The 22,490-nt window shown below is 41.4% G+C and overlaps 1 protein-coding gene across 1 annotated transcript; it reads right to left on the bottom strand.

Annotated features, from left to right (window-relative positions):
• Nucleotides 1-711: 711 nt before the first annotated feature.
• On the bottom strand, nucleotides 712-21,708 carry PLCXD2 (phosphatidylinositol specific phospholipase C X domain containing 2). Its single transcript, XM_030455892.1, has 4 exons — nucleotides 21,395-21,708; nucleotides 10,310-10,770; nucleotides 8,904-9,145; nucleotides 712-6,161 (listed from the first exon to the last, which is right to left on the bottom strand). The coding sequence occupies exons 1-4, from the start codon at nucleotides 21,570-21,572 to the stop codon at nucleotides 5,999-6,001; spliced, it is 1,044 nt and encodes a 347-aa protein (XP_030311752.1). The 5' UTR covers nucleotides 21,573-21,708; the 3' UTR covers nucleotides 712-5,998.
• Nucleotides 21,709-22,490: the final 782 nt, after the last annotated feature.

Consider the following 22,490-nt stretch of genomic DNA (forward strand, 5'->3'; position numbering starts at 1 on the left):
TTACTCTGTTTGTGAATACTCACCAAGGTCTGGCACTACAAGTAGGGACAGCAGTGATTAGGTTCTCAGCTCCCATCTCTATCTCCAGGAATTAAAAGAAACCCAAACAACTCATGAGCAGAATGCATCAGCTACCAGTCAGGTGTCTGGCAACATGAGTGAACTGGGGTCATACAGTCCCTTCTCTTCCCCCTGGTACTTCCTACATTCTCAAGGCAGGCAAGCTGAAAGTAACCCAAAAGAAGGGCCTTGCTGATCTCACAGGGTTACAAGCAGCTGACATTAGCCCAGGCTCCAGGAATCATTCAGATTTTGCTTTCTGATTGAGTGTTACCATGGAGCTTCATCACTTGTACTGCAGCAGTAGAGGCTGCAGAAAAAACTGTACTTGCCTTTCAAGATACAGCTGAATTCATGCATGAGCACGCTTTTCTCTGGGTGTGCCCAGGCAGAGGTGCAACCAAGTGGGCACGTAGAGTTTTCTAGGCACTTTTGCACTACTTCCACATTCTCAGTGTAGCCTAAATATAAGCATGTTGTCCAGGTCTGACTACTTAGGGGACAAAAGTGCAGCAAGATGTGACAGCTCAATAACAACACCTTCAATGACACCATCCTGCATCAGAGAAGTAATTGCAATCAATTGATGTTAACTGATTCACAATGTAATCATCATCTACCAAAACAATCAGCAGTACAGAAGACAAAGAGTTAAGATGATTAATTCAAGTTGTACTTTTATTTTCAGGATTAAACCCCCCAAAGACATAAATGCAGAGTAAAGCAGAAAAAAAACCAGATGTTAACCCCAAGTTAATCCGCAGTTCAATTGAGGCATCCTGGTTTCATACAACTGAATTGGACGGATGGGTAAAGCACAAACTGCCAAAAGGAGAGAAACTGCACAAATATAAATGGAGAATAGGTAACTCCCCTTCACATGGCACTCTACCCCCTTCAACCATATAACAAAAAATCCAACTACAAAATACATTTGATAATGAGCAAAAATAAGGAACCATATAAATTATTTTTAATTAGGATCAATACTTTAAGAATATGCTACAGTTCGATTGAAGTGAGATACAGAAGTGACCACAGGTCTAAGGGTAAGAAAAGTAACGTTTCAATGAATACATAAATACTCAGAAATATAAAATAATTAGATTCAACAGGTTTAAAGCTGGCATTCCTTTCCAGTCTCTACATTTAAAAAGATAAAGCCTGTCTACTTGATAAGGAGATAGAACAAGTAACTATGCTTACAAATGTATACACATTTCAACAAGACAGACTTTGAGTCAGTGGGACCGATTTTTTTTAATATAAAAAAAGAATAATATAACCACCTAATCCAAACAGCTAACAAGATTATAATTGAAGGGTATGACCAACTAAATCACTATGACATTATCACAGTTAGCTCAACATACACATCCTTAGCATAAAATTTATTTCCTCCTCAGCATATTCTCTGGCTCTTTTACCCGTTTATGGAGTCAAAAAACAAAGCTGAAAAAAGAATTAGTCAGACACAGAGAAGCAAAACAATCCCCACTGCTGAAAGGACTATACTTGATTCTCCAGTGAAGTTTTGGGTCATTTTAGACAATTTCTCTGTGCTTAAACAACCAGTGAAGATTTGTCTAAAGTTGTGTCCTCTCACTGAAGAATTTACTTATTAGGGATGGGTACCAACATACTAAGGTCTAGATGAACATTTTACTAGAACTGCATATAGACCATGTAAAATATTTTATATTCAACTTAAGCCTCAGTCACATATGTTTTGTCAGAATTCCTTGTTTGGCCCTATTTAAAAATCAAATGGTCAGGTCCTCTATCTATAGACATCCTAACCCCTGGTTTGCTAGATAACATAACAATGAACTCCAACATCAGAGCCAGGTATGCAAAGAAAATATTTCCAAAAAGGCTTAGACAGATAAGAACAATAAAAACATCTTGGCAGATGCCCTACTTCTGTTTGAGTCAAAATCCCTGCTCAGAAGCACTTCAGCTTTACAACACAGGTGCTTTCTAAATTCCAACACGTTAACTCAGCACCAACAGAGAGAAAAACAGCATTTTTCAGGAGCAAAGATACTCTTTTTCCTGTTACTAATTTCTTTACCAGAATCTCTTTAGCAGAACAAGGGTCTTCTTGCAATAAGCACTTCTGCTCTGAAGTTAGCACCAATCTGACACCTCTCACTGCCCAAAGAACCCCCAAAACTTGCCTTGCCACCACTGTCTCTAGTGGGATGCTCTTCATTTCAAGATGGTATCCCTTCAGTTGCTAAGATAACACTGTACAGCAGGAATCTGTGCTTGGTTCTCAAAAAAGAACAATACAATTCCCAGCTCCACCAACTATAATATATTTAGGATAGCAATTCCCAAATAAGAAGCTGAGCGAATGACAGTCTGCAAAATCAAACAATAAATCCCCTCTGTTTTTACCTACAAGCACACAGCCAGATACTAAAAACTGATGTTTCCCACAGTTTTTCCTACAACTGATGTTGCTGCTGTTCCTCATACAGGCCTGTCCCTCAAGCATGCTCTTGAATTGCACATGGCAGCAATTAGTGCCAGGAGAACAGGCATACCAGAGTGCTTGGCATTCAGTGACCGCACATCAGAACAACTGTCATAACACAACATACAAATAACCTGAATCTGTAGTAATGAACCATACAAGTAATTATTAACAAATATGCAATAAAGTTAAGTATTTTGCCACAAGCAGCTACTAGCTTCCTGGCTTTTCCTCTCCTAGCACCTACAGAATGGTCAAGTCCCCAGAACAACTGTGCTAGGGGAATCTGACACAAACTCTTTCCAAGTGAACCCTACTGCCTGGGGGAAGCAAGACCTGCATCTGTTGAATACAGTTTTTTAGTCTTGCTTCTTACTCAAAAGCAAGGAACCCCCAGCCTTCTCCTGCATTCATGCCAACCTCTATTTTCCTCAAACTCATCCATCCGTAACCTTGCAGGCTGTCAGTTGCTCCATACTCCACCCAGCTGCAGCCCACAGAGATGCTGGACACTCAGCTGACTTAGTAGGAGATGCAGCCCCTGTCACTCACCTGCCAGACCTGCTCCACTTGGCTGCCTGAAACCTGGCTAAACACTGCCACACCTTCAGTGTGAGCACTGGATGCAAACTACTGCTCTACATCCTTGATCCTCCTTTTCCTGCCCAGCTCACTTTTTTCATAATGACAGAAAAGAGTCTGCAGCCCAAAGTCCAAGTCTAGATGAGCTGTTTTGTGAAGTGTGAAGGAATCTGGATATGCTGCGGTGCTGTGTCAGAGGTAAGCCTATTACAAGGGCAGCTTTGTTATGGTCTATGATGTGCAATAGGAGAAAGGGAGTTCATATTGCTTAGGATGGTTTAGAGTTACCCTAAAAGCAACTCTAAACATTAGCATTAACATTGTCAAAGTACCCCCAGAAGATACCCTGTTGCAGACAGTTCTATCTATCAATTGCCTAACTCACCACTGAGGCTGTCAGATTCCTCGCACAGAGGCACAGCACCAAGCACAGCTCTGAAATAAAACACTTCAGACAGGCCAAACTGACAAATGTTTTCTTTTCCCTTCATCATTAATCCAGTTTTTCACTCTGCTGACTCTTAACACCTGGCATGCCTTTGTCCTATTTCAAGAGGCTAATAGCAGATGTTACAAAAACTTTATATTTAAAAATATCTAACCAAAGCCCTGAGTTACAACCATCACATCTCTGTTCAAATAAATACTAACAGGAGAACTATCAAGTCATTACTCTGCACACACAACAAATATTGGTTAAGCCAAATACATCTTTGAGGTAGACATATACAGTACAAAATATATTAAGGGTTGAATGCAAACATCATACTAATTTCAACTTCTTGCCTTGCCCTTCAGTTCTGCAGGAGACCTTTCAGACATATTTTTGCCTCATCAGCATTCAAGTTTTTCCAAGTTTTGAGCTCTAAAACCATTTGCAGCTAAAAGACCTCTGAAATCAAACCCACAGACTTAACACTACCATTGGAGTTTCAGTTTAGGCTGTGAGAAAAACAGGCTAACACAGAATTAATCTAATGAAAATCCAAGTATTTTAAATAACTTCAAACAAAAAAGTGCTGTTCAAAACAGGTTCCAACAGTTTCATCAACAAAAAACCCAACAAATAATAAACTTCTGCTGGAGTTTTCAAAGGAAGTTTCTAGCTACTTGAGCTTTCATTCCCAGAAAGTGATTTTCATTACTTGTCCCCATCACAAAAACACAAGAGAAAAGGAGAAAGATAGCTTGAGACACAGACACCAACTCACTTCAGAAAAAGGATTCAGTTAAAAAAAATTCAAAGAATTCTAATGAAAACCATGCCACAAACATAAATCAGATTATGGTCTGCTCAAAACTCAGTCAAGCTTCACAAGGAAGGTTTGCAAACCTGTAGATAAACTTGGAGTTCTGAATTTGTGACAAGAAACCAAAGTAGTTTTAGATTTTCGTGGGCTGTCAAATAATGGCAAACACAGGATACAATAACAAAATAAATATGGAGCTTCACTTTTCTTTTGAATATCTATAACGATACATTCTATGATAAATAGCTTAGATTAATACAAATTCATGACTGATTAGTGTACCAATAGTTGCTTTGTCAAGACGATCAAGCAGAGAAATATCTGCTAATCAGTCACTCTTGTATTATTTTTGTGTTGTTTTTAAGTAAAGATAAATCAGACTGTAGGAATGCTACCAGCTAGTCAATTAAGTGCTGATAAGTACCAACATGTGACTATACTGGCTCAAGCACATATGGTCACATTTTGTTGTGAACCAACACAAAAATAAGTTCAAAAACACAAAAATGACTACAGAAAGCAGCACTGACAGCTGCCTGTGCTTGCATAACTCTTGCTTACTTTGTCACTAGCAGGGGCAAGCTGAGGAAATTTTTCCCTTGTAGCTGTACCTCTTTACTGTAAACCCAACTTTTGGATTCTATTTCAGAATTCACTGTCCCATTACAAATCAGAGATTCAATACTTGGGTTTTGAGCAGTCCTTGTCACCTTGAGCTCTTCAAACACCACGCAAATTTCTGATTAGCCCAGCTCCTTTCAGAGAAAGGCTGTCTGGGTGAGAAACCTTCCCCAAAGAAAACTCAAGGGGTGGAAAAAAAACAAGTAACCAGCTAGCAAAAGAGAAGGCTCCACTGTGGTTTCTCAAGCACCTTACAACAGGAATTCAGATTTTTGAGTTACACTCCTCACAATTTGAAGACTGAAATATTCTCCAGATTAATGCCAAAAGAAACAAGCTTAAACATTGTTGCAAACATACTGAAGAGGTGCAGAAGAAGAGTGGAGACAGCACAACAAACCCTTCCCTCTCAGACCAGGAGAGTTGAGATACTCAATACAGTGTAACAGCTTCCCCTGCACAACAGCAATATTGTTTCTTCAAGTTAAGAGGTAGTGTCATAAACAGCTTCATGAAGACAGCAGCAGCCTCCAGCTAAGCCCGAGGTAGCCCAAGTACAATACTGTTCCAGACAGCCTGGCCATACTGAGGCTCCAGGATCAGCAGCAATCCATGGTTTGAGCCCTGGAGTTGAGGAACCAGCGGGATGCAGGCAGAAGGGCCCGGTGAGTCTGGTCTCCAGGGAGACTTGTACCATAATGGGGTCCATCTGCTGCGGAGGTCAGCCCCTTGCTGGCAGGCAGAGACCACGCCAGGCTGCAGCAGATGTGTGCATAACTTAGTCAAACACGGAGCCACAGACACTCAGCACCATTCAGACAGCACTATTCTGTTCCACCACACCACTGGGAGAAGGGACCCGTCTGTATGTAATGTTTAACCACATCTCTTCTAGCTTTCTGTTAAATAAACAAAGGTTACAATAGATTTCACATAAATAAATAAATAAACACATAGCCGAGTTTGAGGATGCTCACTGAGGAGCCTGAGTCGGACACAGCAATCAGGATTTAGTTGCAGCTTCATCCTCTTCTAAAAGGAGGTCGTTTAATGCAATAACTGTAGCAGCAAAGTCAACCAGCTCCACAAAGTCTGATGTAATTATGTTAACACCCATGACACCCGGCTTCTGTGCTTTCACCCAATTCAAAATCATGGGCAGGTTCCTAAAGAAATTGAAATAAAGAAAATTTAACATGTTAAAAGAGAGTCTTCTCTATACATGGTCTACTTGTTTCAAATACAATATGCTGTTTACAGATTATGTTAGTCTAACATTTTTGATCAGATCCTGACTGCCAACCAAAATACAAGTGATTAATAAGAAGGGCCTTGAACATAACATGTGGTTATCAGCTATCAGAAAGAAACACTAGTCAGTCATTAATACAAACTACCATGTGCACAACAACATTTGTGAACTCTACATTTACAGAGCAGACTGTGTTTCAGGATTTAATCTTGCACTACAATCTCCTCTGTGCTGCTGTTTGTTTTTCTTTACCCAAGTACATGCTGAACTAAAAGCTTAATTTCACAGCTGACTCCAATTTCACAAAGCAAAGCTATATCTGCCCAAGATGTTTCCCTGCCTCACCTAAAGCAGAGAAAAGAGTTGTTGAGGAGAGCATACTGCTTTTCTACAACACTCCTTTCAGTCTCTGGACCCACTCATAGAAACCAAGGTCAAGGATACCAAACCCAGAATCAAGCTCTCAGCTCTATAGGAGTTGAACAACCCACCATACACCACTGTGAGATGGTGAGATGTCACAAGGTGAGATGTCACAAGCTGAGGTAAACCGAGTCAGAAATCCTACCATAGGGAGAAATTTCAAGTAATTTCTGGGACAGAGTGCAAGTCAGGAGCCTGTAGTTTGGGGTTTTTTGGACTCTAGCATGCAATCATCAGGATTTTCAGTGCACTTTAGACATAAATGACTAAATATATTAGAATTATTTAAATTAGTTGCATAATACACAGACAAAATTATACAAGATGGTAGGAAAGTAAGTGAGCTAACAGGATGGGAAGAAAATACAAACAAAAGCCCTAAAAACTCCCCAGATCTCTTGTTCCAGAAAAATAAAACCTGTCCAGAACAAAGAGAAGCAAGAACTTGACTGAAGACTTAATTACTGTCCCTGTCAAGGGACACACCAGAGTTTAGGCAGCTTAGTGTCAATGTTACACATTGCTCCTTTAGCAAGAGCTCAGTAACACTGGGGGGCATACTGGGGGGCATACCCAGTCATACTGGGGGGCAAAATTTCTATATGAGAAGACAAACATCAACACATAACTGTAAGGACAGATTTACACATACAGCCAGCATCTGTAACAAACAAGCATTCGTACTTTAATGAACAGCAGCATCTAATTGTTCACTTTTTACTTTCAAAAAAGTGGTAATGATGGGGCCAAGGGAAAGGGATGGAGCAAAGCCAGGCTTCTAGCCTAAGAGCAGTCTACAGCCCAGATCTGTGCCAAGAGTTACATGAAACAAAACTGCTCACCCCCTCCACAAAATCAGATGATCCTTTAAACTAGGATAATTTTTAAAAACAGAAATTCAGCACACTTTCCTTTATTCACGAGAAAAAAAAAGTATATTTACCCTACGGTACACAAACATAAGTTACATCCGTGCCTTCTGTTAGGTACCCTCGCCAAGCACATGTATTTACTTTTGTGCTGCTTGTGACAGCTCACACCAGGCTTAAAGCACCTGAGCACCATCTAGTGTCTGATGCTGACTGCACAGGCACAGTGCAAGCCATAATGGAGACCTGAACAGATTGTGGCTAACATCATTTGGATTTGTCTTTTGCTAGATTATTGTCTGTAAAAAGGAAGGACACTGAAAGCTTCATGATTTATATTTCACCTGGAATTTCATTACTTCCATCAACTTTTGTGATTGAAAAAGCATGCTCGCCACTTTCAGAAAGGATTTTTAAGATAAGTTATTTTGACTTCGGTTTCAAAATAATAAAATATTGTAACTCCTGAAGTGACCAATGAATCTCCCAAAGGGAATATCAAATGGCTGAAGATGTGTGTTTATTTTGCTGCTTAATATTAAGATCAGTTGCTGATCAAATTAAACTAGTTGTGACCACCTATACAGCCATAATTTAAAACTTAATGGAAGATAAACTTAGAGACATCAAAACAAACAATATTAAACGGTGAGCAAGGAGATCATATCCCACTGGGATAGTTAGAGTGCCTCCAGTTTTGAGAAAACAGGCTACAAGGTAATAGTGCCATGAAATAAAATCATATGGAACACATTCTAGTCATGCTGTTAACACTATTAAAAAGATCACTGGCACTCTGCACTACTCAAAGTAAAACCCTCTTCTTATCATCTTGGGCAAATTATTTGTACAACCCCAGGTAGTATAAAAATGTCAAATTGTTCATCTAATTTTTGGTTAAAAAAAAAGATAATACTGCCCCAGGTTATATATCATGGGCCATTACTGAAATAACAGGCAGATTCATACAGAGAAACAAAACTGAGCATACAAACAGGCCATTTTCCTCTGTGGTACAAGCTTTTCTGCCCTATATTCAAGTTTAGCCACTTTGGAACAAGTATTGGTTTGACACAGCAGATCCAGCCCTTGTTTTATGGAATTACATCACATTCAAAAAGAGCTCCAGCTACCAGAAAACACTTATAGTAATGCATATACCCTGTTACTTTATTGCTTTCAGTAATTCTTTATTTTGCATGACTGCAAAGCTCTCAAAAGCAATAGTAAGAAAGCAAAGCTGCATGCTTTCATGAAGTCTTCTAAGCAAACATTGTTTCATTTTTACTTTCTTATTCAGTGCCTCCTTCAACATGTAAGTTCTTAACATAGTTAAGAACTGAGAAACCAAAGCAAGTCCTTACCTGTGAACAAGTGTGTTCTTCAGACCACGAATTAGATGCCGTGCAATAGTTTTGACTCGAGGTGTGAGAATTGCTTGAGAAACATGAAAAGTCCCATATCGACTTCGCTCCTCGAGAGTGGTCTCCAGGAACTGCAGTAGTTTGTGTACATTGGTTGTATTAGCCCATGGTGCTGGCATTTTATTCCCTGGCCACAGGAAGGGGTATTCCTGATGCAACGGGTAGTGGTAGAATATGAGAACCTAGCAGAACGAAGGAAAAGGAGATAAAAACCAGAAATTCAGGTTTGTATTTCAACAGGAAGGTGCAATAGTTTATGCTTATACAGCACTGCATAGAAGAGAAAAGAGGCCCAAGGAAAAGAATTTGTTCCTGAGTCATGTGTGTCTGTAAGTCTGTTACTCTACTGCCAGCACATGAGACTGAGATCATTTTGGTTTGTAACAAGGACAGGATTGCTTCAGGCTTTAAGGGTCATCAGTTTAAAATGAAAAAGTTGCCAGGAGCATACTGAGATGTCACTTAAAGACTTCAGCTTAAAAGTATTTCAGAGCCCTGTCAGAGGATATTACAACTGTACCTGAAGATAATGATTGTAGCAGTATTGCCATCTTCTGGGTAACTCCTCTTTAGTAGCTAAAGCTTACTGGGTTGACTGGCATAACAGCATTCCACTCACACTTACTGCATAGGATGCCAAAGTCAGTCTTGCTGTCAGCAAAACCTTCTCTAAATGATAAGTCAGTATGTTATGCCTTGTAAGGTGGAAAAGGGGAAAGCACAAAGATGAAACACTTTTTATTAACACCCAAACTTACAAATTATTCATTTCAGACCCTAGCACTGACAGCATCAGTTCAGATGATTCTCTCAAAGCCTCATATTTTACAGTTCAGGAGCTACATGCCACTGCTCAAACCGAGTTCTCCATTTATGTGTATGCATGGGAGCAGTTACCACAGAGATGCATTTAATCTTGCCACTGCAGATGGATGGCTGCAAAGGAGTCAAGAAATTCCGTACCATTCATTATTCATGCCAAAGCTTACGTATGCTTCCCACTGGCCAAAAAGATGACAGTTTATCAAAACGCCACCAGTATAAGTCAGCACAACATGCTCTTCCAGAAGAGAAGACCATGTGTAAGGAGCACAAGGCTCCAAGGATACCATCATTTAATTAACAAACATGCCTGGGAGCAGGACACACTCTAACCACACCATGGATGAAGGGGCTATACATCATTGGAGAGAAATATGCATAGCACATAAAGGAAGCTCCAGCGTGCTTTAAATTGACCATCAGCAACATCCCTGGTATAATACCTCTGACTGGGAACCACACCCAGCTTTTTTATTTAAATCTTAGCCTTCTGGGTTTGAAAAACATTACACATCCTCTCCTACCTGATGTTTCTTCTCCCACATGTACTGCAATGTCACATGTTCTACACATTCAACAGAACAAAGTTTGGATCCAAATGCTGAGCGTATCTTGTTGATCAAGAAGAAGTGATGACTGTCATCCATGGCATAGAAGTGATTGAAATCCAAGAAGACCACTTCCTTGGGGTGCTGCTCAAGAAAGCTATTAATCTCCTTCAGTCCATCCGAGACTTTGATGCCAAACAAGCCATGTATGAAGTAAATCTCTTGTCCCATTTCTCCAGGTCTGGAAGATACCCGAAGATCAAAGTAGCGGATCCCACCTTCCAATTGCTCTTTGAAAGTCAGGTTTTGAGTCACTGACCATTTCTTCATGATCTTTTTAACCAAAGAAATTCTGGCCAAGCGTTTGATAGCTGTAGCTTGGTCTGGCCCCACAGGAGATTTCTCATCAACCCAGTAGCTGAAAGAATCATGCGACCCTAGAAACAAAAGCCAAGAATATTTAATTTTAGAAAACTGACTCCCCGAAACCACTTATGCTCATGTGCCCTGTAAACTCAAAGTCTTACATGGATGGCAGGCTTAGAGAAGAAGAATTAGTCTTTCAGACTATCCTTTACAGTTTAGTTTTCCCTAGTTCTACAAGAGCTAAACTTTAAAGCTCCCACTCTGAAGTGTCTTTTTTTCTGAGCAATCCCAATTTCAATGCACATTGGTAGTAAAGGGAATCTTCCTTCTAACATTCCTTTAATTACAAACTATCAGTCTGCCTTCAAAGATTTCCCAGAGACTGTTAACATTACTGATTTGAGAGAATACTCCAGCTGCTCTGAAAGAAGACAAGACTTTAGTTTCATTCTACCTGGTAGATCCAATCATGTCCAAATAAACCATACTTCATGGAAAAAAGACCTGTATTCATGTGATGGACAGAGGGATCTGTACACACACCTGCCTTATCAGCACATCTCACTTCAGCCTCAAAATGCCAAATAAGTTATTAATTTGAATGGTGGATAATAAGTGGCTGAACTTAAAGGTGGAACAATTGAGTACCACCAGTCACTGTGTGGTTAGATACCAAGCTCGTGCTAAGCAAGTTCATGAATGTGTCTTATGTGGCAGTGCCTTTGAGTGACTAAGGGTATGGTGAATAAAAAAGCTGCAAAAAAATGATGGCAAATCAAAATTGCCAGTTCCTGCAAAAATAATGCATGTCCAATAAAGCTCCTATAAAACATACATTCAAGATACTGCATCTCCATTACAAAAACTGTGCCTACTACAAAAAACCAAAACACCTCTAACTGAAAAGTCAGTAGTAAATAGAAACAAAACTAAGAAACCAGAAAATTCCTTCAAAGTAACAGCTTCAGAGTTAACATAATATTCCCAGCTTAGCCAAGTCAAAAACAGAACAAGAGTAGGAAGGCAGTGTATCTCAGCTTACACTGTACCACAGCAGCATCAAGCAAAGATGGGCAGAAGCTGACCTACTACAAACTGAGGTTTACCAAGGACATCTAACCTTTTAGACCATACACCAACATTCTGACCATGAAGCTGCAACTGCTCCAGACATGACTTGCCTATCAAGTCTCAGCCAGGAGAAATACTACAGCTCCAATAGGCCTGGCTTCCCTCTTTTCTTCAGGAGAGTAGATAAGATTCCCCACTGAGGAAAACCCCACCTGCTGCCTGCAGACCCACTCTGGTGAAGTACAGGGAAAGCATCTTCATCCCCAGTCACCAAAAGTAGCTCCTTTTCCAGCTGTCCAGGATACCCTTATCTGCATCATTCAGCACCTGCATTTTCCACCTCCTGCACACCCCAGGGTTCTTGCCCCTGCTTCTGGGACTGTACTTTTCTAGAATTTCCTCCTCTACCTCAGTCTGCAACCAAAAATCTCATCTGTCATTTTTAATTTTAAGACAACATTTCAGGCATCCGCAGCCTTCTTTACCCAAACCTTTTATTTGCGTACCAGTGCTCACTTGAAGCATTTCCTATGATGCAAGGGCAAAGCTATAAACGAGATTATGATCTCGACAGGATTATCTTGTCAGTTTTTTAATCCAGATGGAACAACATACTGTGCACAAACCAAACATCAGCCCACAACAACCTTAATACAGACTCCGTGGATTTCAACTAGTTCAAAAGTACCTAAAAGTAACCGTGAAAATTTGCTTTCATATTTTACAAATTAAGACTAAAACTAACTTTTGCCAAGGACACCAAGATGTGTGGTGCAGCAGACACACTGGAGGAAAGGGAAACCATCAAGAGGAACCTCAACAGGCTTAAGAGTTAGGCCCATGCAAACCTCATTAAACAAGGACTAATGCAACCTGGGTTGGGGCAACCCCAAGCACAAATACAGACTGGATGGAGAACATTGAGAACAGCTCTGGGGAGAAGGACTTGGGAGTGTTGGTTGATGAGAAGCCCAATGTGAGCTGGCAATGTATGCCTGCAGCCCAGAAAGCCAGCTTCAGCCTGGGCTGCAGCAAAAGAAGTGCAGCCAGCAGGTGAAGGGAATGGCTTATCCTCTGCTCTCGTGAGAATCCTTTGATAGTGCTGTGTCAAGTTCTGGAGTCCCCAACACCAGAAGGACATGGAGCTGTTGAGGTGAGTCCAGAGAAGGGCCATGAATAGTCAGAGAGCTGGGGTACCTCTGCTATGAAGACAAGATGGGAGAGTTGGGGTTGTTCAGCCTGGAGGAAAGAAGGCTCCAGGGAGACTATACTGGGGCCTTCCAGTACCTGAAAGGGGCCTATAGGAAAGATCAGGAGGGATTTTTTTGTAGTGATAAGAAAAAGGGCAATGTTTTCACATGGAAAGAAGGTAGATTTACATTAGATATAAGAAAGAAATTCTTCACTGTGATAATGGTTAGACACTGGCACAGGCTGCCCACTCCCTGAAAGTGTTCAAGGCCAGATTGTGTTGGTCTTTGAGCAACCTCATCTAGTGAGAGGCAACCCCCATGGTAGTGTGGTTGGAACTACATCATGTCTTCCAATCCAAACTATAATAAATAGATAATAAACTATAATAAATAAGATACCAGTCTGATAATTCTGATCAACTCTTTAAGTCTTTATAAAAGTGTGCCTCTTGCATGGCTTTCCTTTTAGTCTTCTCAAAACTAGTGACAAATAATAAAAGCCTATTTTTCAAAGATGTCAGCTTAGGAACCCATGTAGTTCCTGTCACAATAAACTACATCAAAAAGGAGCTGTCAGTTCGGGAGTAACACCTAGATTTTCTCCTGCCTCCAAATGTGTAAACCCAAACAAAATGCAGGATCAAAGATCTAAAGAAGACATCTCAGAAGCAGTCATATCTCATATCAAGCCTGGCTCATACTGTACACTGCAACTTAAGTTTTAAAACCTCCCCGTATAGCGGAATAAGCCTTTCAAGCTTATACAATAATTGGGAAGTAGACTTCAGACATAAGGGACTTGTCTTCTCCCCCTCGGTAAGTCACTTTGCACAGAGAGGTTTTTGGTTTTCTTTCTGTGGGTGCTGCTGGGCTTCAATTTCTCAATATTAATTTCTTCCTGTATTTAGGTGACTGCAGAAAATCAGCATGCTAGAAGGTGGCCATAAGAAACATTTGAACTAAAACAGTTGAGCAGCCTCTACAGAGCTGCCTAACACAAATCACCTGCACCCTTACAGTCTCTCAGCACCACTGATAAATTTGACCTATGAAGGAATAACAATTTTATTGAGCATAAAAAATAAATTCAGAATTATCTAAGCCAAGAAACAGGGTTTTTTTCCTAAGTCTGATCATATACTTTACAGTGACAAAAGCCTTTCCTCTGCAGATTGCCATATACAAGGCACATTTAACGATCAAAAAAATCAGATTTCTTCTTATGCTATCACAAACCAAATTCTATTTATAGCTCTAAAAAGCAACCAGCAAGAACACATGCCACAAGCACATTGAAACTTTTTCAACACATACTTTAGGAACTGTACTTCTTAACAGGGCAGCTGCTATCTGAGAAACCAAACTATATGTGACATGCTTCTATAGTTAGAAAATATTCTTAACTCCTGCACCATGGCTCTGCTTAAAAGCCTAGGAAATTTTCCTTCTTATTTACAATGAGGACAACATGTATACCTAGATATAACCAAGTAGAATATGAACTGAAGCATCTAAAAAAAATCAAGCTCTCCTCTTCATGGTTGGGAAAGACCACATCCTAGGAAGGACATGGCAGCAGCATCATCAATACTGAGGTTGCAAATGCACAGTGTAAATTCAGCTAGATTTCCACTGGTCATTTACAGAAGGTCAGCAACCAGCTGGGAGGAATATCTAAGCCAAACCCAGGCCCACAACTTTTTCCCTTTAGTAAAACAAGCAAACTGAAACAACAGCTTCAGGAGTAAGAACTAGGTGAGGATCCATGTCATCCAGTAGGCTTCTTAAATTTAAGACCACTGTGTTGTATTACCAGCTCAGCCACTGGCTTTAATATAGCTTAGCAGTGATGTTAAGCTACATGCTAAGCTGATCACATCACGAGGTAAAAATAATGCCTGCTCTCCTTTGCTCTACTCTTAAAACCCCATGAAAGGTCCATCCATTCTGTTGCTATGGCAAGACCATGGCTGTTTGCTGATACATAGAGCACAACATGATTTCTTCTTGAAAAAGCATAATTTTAACTGACAAAACTGTTCAATGTAAGAGGCAAAATCCAGACTCTCTACCAGAAGCAGGAAGCAAACCAGCCCATTTTGTTAGCAGCTCAGTGCTAGAGTTGCTAATCACATTCTCAATTCATGTCTAACACAAAGATTTGTGAAGATACACAGATCCTATAACAATGCACAGAAACAGTAATGGGGCTCACAGGTCCCCCAACAAGCATCACACAATTTGCAGAGTAACATCCAAAGAAGTCTTTTCTGTGTGTAAGAAATTCTTTGTGGTCTGTTTCCCACCACCCAAATGCCCCTGACACCTCTTCTTAGGAGAAAAAAAAAAAAGCTCAAATCTCACCAGCAAAATATTTCAGGTAACATCTTAAACAAAAATAACATCCTATGATGATTAAACAAATCTATCCCTTAAACCCTTTGATTGTGAACAAGGCTAATAATGAACCTCCAATCTATTATAACCTCCACCCTACAGTCAAAAGGCAAAGAAAAGCCAAGAAACTTTGATGTCCTTTAGATGAAGAGAGGTCAGAACCCCAGTATGAACTGTCTGAAGGGCATGTTCTTGCACACGCAGCACACTTGGAGTTACTGTACAGGAGAACGGAGCATTCAGATTACAAACTTGACTGAGCTACTCCAGTGACATGGCATCAATCTGGCATTCAGCCCTTCCCAGAACCAAGCTATACATTGGAAATAAAATAAGAAATTACAATTTGCCAACCGCTTCCAGCAGGCTGATGATACCCAGCATGAAGCAGCATGCATTAAAAAGAGTCTGTACATTCAAAGGCAAAAATATAGAGGACTGCTAATCAGCTGGCAGCTCTCAGAGAGTAACAGACAATAGCTGCTCTATTTTCGTTTGATTTCTTTCATCTGGCAAAGACTGGAAGCTTCAAGGAAAGCAGTCATGTGCCATCAAATGCCAAGATATTTAACTACCAAATTCTATGCTAATGTTAGAACAGTACTGAAGAGGTATCTTCCAGATGCCAGATCGATAAAATGAAGGATAGTCCTCTTAATTGTATTGCAGTATGCTCAACTGTGAAAATTAAATTTTCAGTTAAGATGCAATTTCAGTTGCATCTTAAAATATCTCTTGATTCCCCTTACACAAATTTGAAGTTAATTGTATTAATCAGATCACTTCTCAATTCAATTTATATGTTAGATTTTAGTTCACTGTGCAGGATGACTTCTTGTTGAAGCCTTTGTGCTAATTGTTTGAAAGCAGCTCTTAATCATCACATCTACAGAAAAGTCTAACTCTCCATTTTGTCTGTTTGTCATGGTACTTAGCCACAGATGGTCAAATTAACCCACGGTGCAGCTCAAACAAGGACACTCATAAACAGAATGTTATTAAGCCTCAAATTTCAACAGTTACTAGCTATATCATTTTATCACCTTCTGTTTCCACATCAGTACTTTCTGGGTATACAGTTGCAGCACAGGGATAGGAATGAGCCAACCACAGCATCCCTTGGCAAGCTTGTAAGTTTACCCTCAAGGGATGTTAAAGCTGTGACTACATGGCATGTGAAGTGCAGAGACATCTTCCAACACAGATCATACTTGTGCACTGCCAATTATCTGAAAACAAAACAAAACCTCCCGTTTTTCCAGATAGAAGCATTTCTACTAGCATATTGCTAGACTCCCTGGCTGCAAGGCAGTGGAGTAGTCACAAACAGTTAAAAACACTTTTTGCAAAAATCTGGCTAACCAAGAAACAATAAATGAAAGCAGAAGGGCAGAAAAGTCCACTGCCAGTAAGTGTAACTACATCTGAATAATTTGGCTTGTTCTTCACATTAATGGAATATTAATGGGATGTAAAAATGTATTATGTTAAGCATTTTTAAGAAGCAAGGTCAACAGACTGTACCAACCCCCTAAAAGCACTAAAGGGTCATTTAAGGGCAAATAATCACCCTAGCTGTCCTGATGCCAGACTTCTTAGAGCAAGCTTTGCTTATGAGATGAGAGTCTCATGAGAATGAGCAGTACATTCCCCATACATTACAACACACTGCACATGACAGCAGAGCAAGCATTACATAGCCAAGACATCCAGAAGCACAGTAATCAAGTTCCAAAAACACAGGATGCAAGAACTAATAAGACTGCCCCACCAACATTTTTCTAAACCAAATGTCCTGTGTGTGCCAGAACTGAGGGGAAAATCTGGATAAAGAAAAGTGTCTCTCAAAGCCCCAAAGTCCTCAGGAATCAGGTCACTTACAATCCAGATTTTCTAATCAAAAGATTAGCATCTTAGAACATCTCTACTAAAGAAAAGCAAATCAAATGACTGATATTAACTTGCCCAGCCAAAGGAGAAGAGGCAGGAATAACAAGCATCCTATTGATAATCAAATATCTAAAATTATTGAGGTAAGGATTTACATTTTAATAGACTCCTAGAAGAATTCTTTAGGCATTCTTAATACATTCTCATTAGAGAGGGCAACATCTAGTACAGACCAAATCCTCTTAGGAAAATTTCCTCTCCCCATGAGAGATTTACCTTTATTTCCGCCACTGCCTCCTTCAGGGTGGTTCCCAGCTAAGCTTAGTTCTTCCCTTAACAGCAGGATCACTAAAGCTACATGCAAGAGAATATAATCCCCCATGTTTTCAAAACACAGCCATTTTGCCTCTTCTTTCCTGCCTACATCTGCAGCACTGTGTTACACCATCCCTTCCTCAGGAGAGCTGCATGCTTCACCACCCAGCATGAGGTTAGTACACTTGTAGGGCCAAACCAAAATCAAAGGGAAGTTCTGCTCTTTTGTTTAGGTGATAAGAGATGGAGGAATGGAGGCAGGCAGGCAAGGGACAGAGGAAGCTTCTCGTATTACGAAATGGCACCCATAGCTACTATGGGTGTTCCTGCAAGGAGCTTGCTTACCTTCCCATACCCCAGAAGATACCTAAGGAATCATACATTTCCTCTGGAAGACAAGAAAATCACCACGGAGGAAAAACTCACAGCTAACTACCCTGATCAAAGTGGGTGACCAAGCCAGAGAGTATGCCTTTGTACTGTATCATAGCTCCTAATTATTCAAAGACAGAATAATCCAGAGAGAATTCAATAAATTCATTATTATCAAGACCCAGAGGAAAGCAGAACTGCCCTCTCTTCTGTTCACCACATTTATCCAGCAGCACCTTGGAGGCTTGACTAATAAAACACCCTGTAAGCAAACACCAATAGTTGTCAGTTAACATGTGTTAGATTGCTTTTCTGGCTCAAGACAACAAGGTACAAGCTTATCAATCTCAGAAAGCAGATCTTGAGACAGAAGAAGCGTTTCAGTTGTCCTAACACAAGTATTCATGTAAAAGCCCAATGAAACTGAAAAATGGTGCTGTACCTTCAGAAGCAGACCAAACTTCTCAAAGTCTGACACCTAGTTAATGATGATACTGCAGAAATTACTTAAAGGCAAGTAGTCAAAAGAAACAGTACAAATTTGACCTGCCATGGTGCTATGAATTATCAGCATGCAAGTATAAGCAAGAAACAGGTTAGGTTTCTCCAACAAAATCATTCTGTGAAAGCTGAACAGTGACAGCACTACAGCTTTTTGTCATTCCATTATCAAGAGGGAAAAAACAAAAGCCAAGAGATGCTGATTAATAGGTGACCAAAGTGGTAAATATCAGTTTTACAATTTCAAAAAAATCATTTAAAGTAAACCAGCTTGAGATTAAACACATATGGGAATATGCTATACATTACCCTGTCAAGGGTCACATTCACTATCCATGTTCAAAAGTTCATTTTCAAGCCCACAAAGCTAATTAGTCTGAAGTATAATTAAGAGAAAACCCTCTAGAGTTTCCTTCAAAACATGGTATGCCTCATGAAATACCCACCTTAAACATTCTTTCTTACCAGTTAGTTCTAAAGACTGAGCAAATAATGACTTTCTCTGCCCTCAGGTAGTATGCTTCACACCACACTTAACAGCTCAGGGAATCACAGAACAGTGTACATTAAAAAAGGTAGCTGTGACTTCTGGGTGTCCTTTTTAAAGTCAGTAAAAACAAGGAGCTCTAAAAGAAAAATGCTTGCAACAGATAAGCAGAACTCTATACCGACCACCTTTACCTTCATACAAGAGGGTTATCATAGAATTGGCTGAGTTGGAAGGGACCTCAGAGATCATCGAGTCCAACCCTTGAAATCATGACCCTATGCCATACAATACTGCATGATGAACTAAATCTAATGTCTTGGGTTAGTCCAGTGGTGTTTTGGAACTGGTGGGGTAAAACAGGGTAAAACAGGGGTGGCACTAGCAAGAAGCTACTGGAAGCTCTTCCAGTTCCAGTACTTGCCCTACCTCTGCCCAAAGCCAAGTAACATGGGAAGCTGGATGTGTCTCTTTTAACCTTTGAATGCTGCATTGTGCCAAAGTGCAATAAGGTGAAAAAAAAAACTAAAGCAAACAACATCTTTGGAGTGTTGAGTAAGTTTTAATTTAAACTAGAGTTACACCTCTACTCCTATGCAAAAAGTGATTGGGGGGGGGGGCAGGGAGAAGGGAAAAATAAAAAACTGAATCTATCAATCCAGTGGTAAAAACAAATGCAACCAGAAATGGGCAAAGGCAGGCCTCACCTGCCATATGCACACCCAAGTATTATACACAGATAAAACTGCTTCTCACTTGACCTGAAGCCTACGTTTCATCTCTCTTGAAAGCAGCACTGGCCTCCACTGATGTTCAACAACTGAACTGTTCTGTACAATCCTTTCCTTGAAACACTGCTAGCAACATTACCTTGTGTCCCAGAAGGCCCTAGAAGTCCATTCCAACAAGAAAATCCTCAGATTAAAGTAAAAAAAAAAAAATTTAAAAATCCTTAGCCAAAATGTCTTCTCTACCCACAAGCTGCATAAGGTATATGCGAGAAAGAGGTGAGAAAATACAACAACTTTGACTACAAACATACATTGCAAGCTTTTTCCAAAAATACATTACTCATATTAAAAGCAGTGTGGCACTGTGAAACAAAAATCCACTTTCTTGGCTCCCCTGCTACAAACATGACACAGCCAATATTTTAAGTGATGGACAGCTGCATTGCACCGAACACAAATCAGCATAAAAATCTTCTGCAAAGTTTCACAACCCTTAAACTCCTATGGCAACAAAAAGTTGATTGCTACTGGGGGGAGGAGGCCAGGAAGGAAGCAGTGCTTTTCATTAGAAACAGCATTTCAACTCTTCTGATTCAAGAAATACAGCAGGCAATGAGGGCTCCACTACTGCACAGGAAGTTTGTAGTGCCTTCTCTACATGCTTCAAATACCATTCAAACACCGTATTTCTGCTGACACAAACAAGACAGTCACCGTTTCTAAGGAAGCATCTCTGAGTGCTCTTTATACAACACACACCCAAAGGGCTCTGACAAGCAAAGGCACTACCATGAAAACCAAGCCTAACTAATGACCAGCCTAACAATACAGCAGTTACCCTGAACTTTTCCCTGACAACAGCAAGCAACACTAGATTATTTTTTGGCACTTAGAGGTGGAAATTCAGCATATTCCTAGGTAACCTTAGGGTTATGTTATCTTCCCCATTTGTCAGTTTATCCATCTATGAACCAGAAGGGATGATATTCACCCTTACCAGTTTTTTAACTTATCTCTGTACAGGAGCTTGCAGCTAGCAATTTTAAGTTCTGCTGGAAAACGAGAACGTTTTAGAAGTTTTTACCGTATTTTAGTGACTCCAGTGTAACATCACTCATTGGGATGTTTCATAACCATGCTGTACTCTTGGACTCTGACAAGCCATAAGTTCTGTTATAAAAGCCATTTCAATTTGTCGAACCTCCAGCTGTTAAACATGAACAAACCTTTTCCCCTACCTGCTTTCAGCCTTGCTTAAACAGTGTGAGAAACCTTAAAGAGGACCTCCAGTGGTAACATTTACTTGAATTTTTTTTTTTAAAGCCAATGAAAACAAGCAGGTCCACGAGCTAGAGATTCACAGCTGTATTTACAAGAGATTAAACCCTCCTTCCTCTCCTGCGATGGGCAGGACTGGTTGGCCCTTACTTACAAACAGGTGCTCTGACTCAGCCAGGCCTTGACGCCTCAAGACAGACTCTCCACATGGTTGCTACACTTCAAGCAAATACCCAGCCTCCGGCTCCCAAGGACGGGCAAACACCTCAGGACCAAGCCTGCCGCCACAGCACCGGGCACAGCAAGTCCTGGACCCAACACCTGGAACCAGTTTGCTTAAGGGGAACGCGACGCTACCACCACCGCGACGCAACTCCTCCTCAGCGTTAAGGCCCCACAGCCCCAGCACCCAAACATCGTATTTCTTTCCTCCCATCCCATCCCGTCCCTGCCGCCCTACCCGGGATGGCCAGGTTGGAAAGCGGGTAGGAGAGCAGCGCCGCCGGCAGCGAGCCCATCCAGTCCGCCTTGCTCTCCGCCATGGCTCCGGCGGCCGCCCACCGCTGCTGCTGCTGCTGCTGCTGCTGCTGCTCCTGCTGCCGCCGCCGGCCGCCCTCCCGCCCGCCCGGCGACCTCATCCCCGGCCTGGGAAGCCAGGCCGGGCAGGGCCGGGCTGGGCCGGAGCGGCGGGGCCTGTGGTTGGCGACCCGATAGGACCGGCAAGGCGAGTGAGGACTCGCCGGGGCCGCCCGCCCCCTCCTTATGTAACAGGTGCGGAGCGGAGGGGAGCCGTGACGTCACGGCGGCCCCGCGGACAGCCATTGGCTGCCCCGCTCCTAGCCCCGCCCCTTGCCCCGCCCCGGCCACAGCGCGGTCCCTCAGGGAGAGGGGGCGGGGGGGATACGGGCCGGGCCTGAGACGTGATGGACCGGGCCGGACCAGCTTTGCGACTGCCCAGTGTTTCTAATATTAAAATACAGCCGATTGGTTAATAATGGTTCGTTCACCACTCCTAAGTGCACATGCGCCTCTAAGCTGATGTTTAAAACATTTAGATGGCGATTAGGATGCTCGTTATTCAGAAGCAGGTGTGTATTTTAGTGTTATAATTCACTGAGTGGTTTGGGTCAGAAGGAACCTTAAAGATCACCCAGTTCCAAACCCTCTGCAAGGGGCAGGGACACCTCCCACTACACCAGGTTGCTCCAAGCCCCATCCAGCCCGGCCTTGAACACTGACATCAGGGGGTAGCCAAAGCTTCCCTGAGCAACCTGTGCCTCACAACCCTCATAGTGAAGAATTTCTCCTAATGTCTACGCTAACTACCCAAGTTTACCATGAAAACACTCTTATTGACTTTATTCCAAAATCCTGCACACACTTCTGAATCAGCAACCAGAAAGCCCCGAAGCACAAACGTACAGCTTTCTTATCTTGGGATTCCCTGTGCTTTGCTCAAGACTAGATGCTTTCCAAGGAGCTGAAGTGACCCGGGTCAGATGCTCCCCCATCAGTGACACAGTCCCACTCATTTTGGAGTCTTTGTAACCCTTGAC

The sequence above is a fragment of the Calypte anna genome, chromosome 1 (assembly GCF_003957555.1).
Source record: "Calypte anna isolate BGI_N300 chromosome 1, bCalAnn1_v1.p, whole genome shotgun sequence".
NCBI lineage: Eukaryota > Metazoa > Chordata > Aves > Apodiformes > Trochilidae > Calypte > Calypte anna.